General features: G+C 46.1%; 1 protein-coding gene across 1 annotated transcript in view; it reads right to left on the bottom strand.

The window, feature by feature from the left end:
* The window catches only part of LOC122557605 (src substrate cortactin-like), a 21,255-nt gene that overhangs the window by 11,444 nt on the left and 6,120 nt on the right, over nt 1-3,691 (bottom strand). Inside the window, exon 2 of the mRNA XM_043705323.1 lies at nt 1,200-1,273. Coding sequence (XP_043561258.1) covers nt 1,200-1,273 — 74 coding nt within the window. The remainder of the gene's footprint in view (nt 1-1,199; nt 1,274-3,691) is intronic.

Here is a 3,691-nt window from a genome sequence, read left to right as displayed (position 1 = left end):
GCACAGCATTTCCACTCCCCCTCCCACTCCACCGAGGATATGCAGGTCATTGGACTCATCCACCGCCAAACCACAACAACCCGATGGTCGGAGGAGGAGCGTCTTATCTTCCGACTGGGGACCCTCCAACCACAGGGGATGAACTTGGACTTCACCAGTTTCTTCATCCCCCCTCCCCCCACCTTGTCTCAGCCGAGTCCCTCCCGCCCGGCACCGCCTTCCTGTCCTGCAGTCTTCTTCTTGTCCTCTCCGCCTCCACCCTACTCCGACCTATCACCTTCACCTTGACCTCTTTCCACCTATCACATTTCCAACGCCCCTCCTCCAAGTTCCTCCTCCCTACCTTTTATCTTCTCCTGCTGAACACTCTCTGCTCATTCCTGAAGAAGGGCCTGTGCCCGAAACGTCGTATCTCCTGTTCCCTGGATGCTGCCTGACCTGCTGTGCTTTTCCAGCAATAAAGTTTCAACTTTGATCTCCAGCATCTGCAGACCTCACTTTCTTGCAGTCTTCTGCAGTCTTCTTCTTGACCTCTCCGCCTCCGTCCTACTCCGACCTATCACCCTCACCTTGACCTCTTTCCACTAATCACATTTCCAACGCCCCTTCTCCAAGTCCCTCCTCCCTACCTTTTATCTTCTCCTGCTGAACACTCTCTGCTCATTCCTGAAGAAGGGCCTGTGCCCGAAACGTCGAATCTCCTGTTCCCTGGATGCTGCCTGACCTGCTGTGCTGTTCCAGCAATAAAGTTTCAACTTTGATCTCCAGCATCTGCAGACCTCACTTTCTCCCCCAATAAATGCTGGGCCCAGCCAGTGACCTCCACATCCCAAACAAGTGAATCAACACTTGAACAAGGTTGCAGGAATATAACCTTAAGACTCTCATTATTTTGTCGATGGATGCAGAAAAGACTAAGTCAAACCAGTACCTTCTAAAAGTCATTGCAACAAATACTTCTGTGTAAGATGGTGCAATGTGTGAAGAGTACTTCACAATCATCAACAGAACAGACCATGAGTGCTTGGCTACTAAAAACCATTTTCATTAATTGACTACATCTGTTTGAATCAAAACCAGGAGATGCCACAGCCCAGAACATTTCCTCCAGTGGCAAAAAAACCCTTCTCCATGCCAGTGAGGTAAAGAATAAGAAAGCTGGCCAATCCCCCAGTCACAACCACTAAGGAACAACTTACTTTATGTGGGCCTGGTGTCCTGATCCTTGAACTGACTTGGCTCCCCATCGCTGTTCTTTTTCAGACAAATCATTCTAGTTAAAACAAAAAACAGAGAAAATAGTAAAAAAAAACTTTCATCCAGCCACATGCACACAGTAATTGAAAGAAAATGTTAACATTGGGAGAGCAGTTTACTATTCACTGCAATTTATTTGACCGGACACAGTGTTGTAAATTTAATGTGGTGAACAGCCTCATCACATTGTACCACTGCTTTGACACCAGGCCAAGGTACAACTAATAATTTAACAGATGAAACCAAACTGTTACTTGCTTGGAACTTTAAATGAACAATTCAAATTCAGGGACATTAGTGGCGTGGGAGCAGTTCTGGTTTCCAACTTGGACAGTCTCGGGTTTGTGTCTCAAGCAGAAACCTGTGGCTCAGACTACTATACAGTCCTGAGGACCCGTACCACTGAGGTGGATCTTTACAGACACATTGCCCCAACGGTGCTGTCTGGTAGATGCACAAGATCCCATGGCATTATTCCAAAGAACAGCAAAGGGGTTTTGATTTGGCGTCCTGGGCATTACCTATCCATCAGCATGACTGAACACAGAAGCATCACTTCACTGCTGCTGACTCCTGTATTTCCCCCACATTAAAAGCAATGAAATAGACAGACTGTAAAACCCTTTGATTTATTCTGGAGTCACAAACAATGCTATGGAAACACAACTGGGTTCCATCGTGCTTTTATAAATATTAAATACTCATTGTCTGTCAGATTTTTACTGATCCACTCTGTTCTGCCAGTGATTACTGATCTTAATTTTAGACACTACAGCTATTAGATTTCTTTGAGTGATATTTTTCACAGGTTCCAAGTTGAAGTGATGAAGCAGACAAGTATACAACAGCCAAAAACTGCAGATGGTGGAAATCAAAAGAGCTGGAACAAAGAGAACTGGAAAAGCACAGGTCAAGCAACACAAGACCATAAAAAAAGGTAGGCCATTCAGTCCATCAAGTCGGTTCCACCATTCAATAAGATCATGGCTGATTTGATTATCCTCAACACCACTTTCCTGCCTTTGCTTCACAATCCTCAATTCCTTCACTGATTACAAATCTGTCTATCTCAGCCTTGAATATTCTTAATGACCCAGCCTTTACAACTCTCTACAGTAAAGACTTATATGGAATCTCTACTCTGAGACAGGACATTCCTCATCTCCATTTTAAACGTGCAACCTCTTTGTCCCAGATTCTCCTACAAGGAGATATAACTTCTCTGCATCTAGCCTGGCAAGGACCTGTCAGAACAAGAGCATAAGGTAGGAGCAGAATTAGGCCATTTGGCCCATTGAGTCTGTTATACCATTCAATCAGGGCTGATATGTTTCTCAACCCCATTCTCCTGCCTTCTCCCCATGATCTTTGATCCCTTTACTAATCGAGAACCTATCCATCTCTGTTTTAAATAAACTCAGTAACTAGGCCTCCACAGCCCTCTGCGACAATGAGCTCCACAGAGGCGCCACCCTCCGACTGAAGAAATTCATCCTCATCTCATTCTAAAAGGGTTGTCCCTTCGCTCTGAGGCTGTGCCCTTGGGTCCTAGACTCTCCTCCTAGAGGAGGCATCTTCTCCATATCCACTCTATTCAGGCCTCTCAGTATTCTGTAAGTTTCAACCAGATTCCCCATTTATCCTTCTAAACTCCAGTGAGAGAAGGGCCCAGAGTCCTCAAACACTCCTCATATGACAAACCTTCACATCCGGGAACATTCTTGTAAACATCCTCTTGACCCCCTCCAATGCTAACGCATACTTCTGTAGATACAGGACCCAAAAATGCTCACAATATTCCAAATGCGGTCTGACCAGAGCCTTGTACACCCTCAGCAGTACGTCCCTGCTCTTGTATTCTAACCCTCTTGAAATGAACGCGAACATTGTATTTGCCTTCCTAAGCACCGATTGAACCTGCACATTAACCTGAACAAAATCCTGATCTAGGGCTCCCAGGTCCCTTTGTGCTTCAGATTTCCAAAGCTTTTCCCCATTTAGAAAATAGTCTATGTCTCTATTCTTCTGACCAAAGTGCATAACCTGACACTTTTTGACACTGTATTCCATCTGCCATTTCTCTGCCCACTCTCCCAACCTGTCCAAGTCTTTCTGCAGGGAGAAAGTGAGGACTGCAGATGCTGGAGACCAGAGCTGAAAATGTGTTGCCGGAAAAGCGCAGCAGGTCAGGCAGCATCCAAGGAGCAGAAGAATCGACGTTTCGGGCATAAGCCCTTCTTCAGGAATGAGGAAAGTGTGTCCAGCAGCCTACATAAAAGGTAGGGAGGAGGGACATGGAGGAGGGGCGTTGGAAATGCGATAGGTGGAAGGAGGTTAAGGTGAGGGTGACAGGCCGGAGTGGGGGTGGGAGCGGAGAGGTCGGGAAGAAGATTGCAGGTTAGGAAGGCGGTGCTGAATTCGATGGATTTGACTG

Source organism: Chiloscyllium plagiosum, chromosome 16 (assembly GCF_004010195.1).
Source record: "Chiloscyllium plagiosum isolate BGI_BamShark_2017 chromosome 16, ASM401019v2, whole genome shotgun sequence".
In the NCBI taxonomy this organism is placed as follows: domain Eukaryota; kingdom Metazoa; phylum Chordata; class Chondrichthyes; order Orectolobiformes; family Hemiscylliidae; genus Chiloscyllium; species Chiloscyllium plagiosum.
The sequence above is the reverse complement of the archived record's forward strand: the minus strand, read 5'-3'. Positions and strand labels throughout refer to the sequence as shown.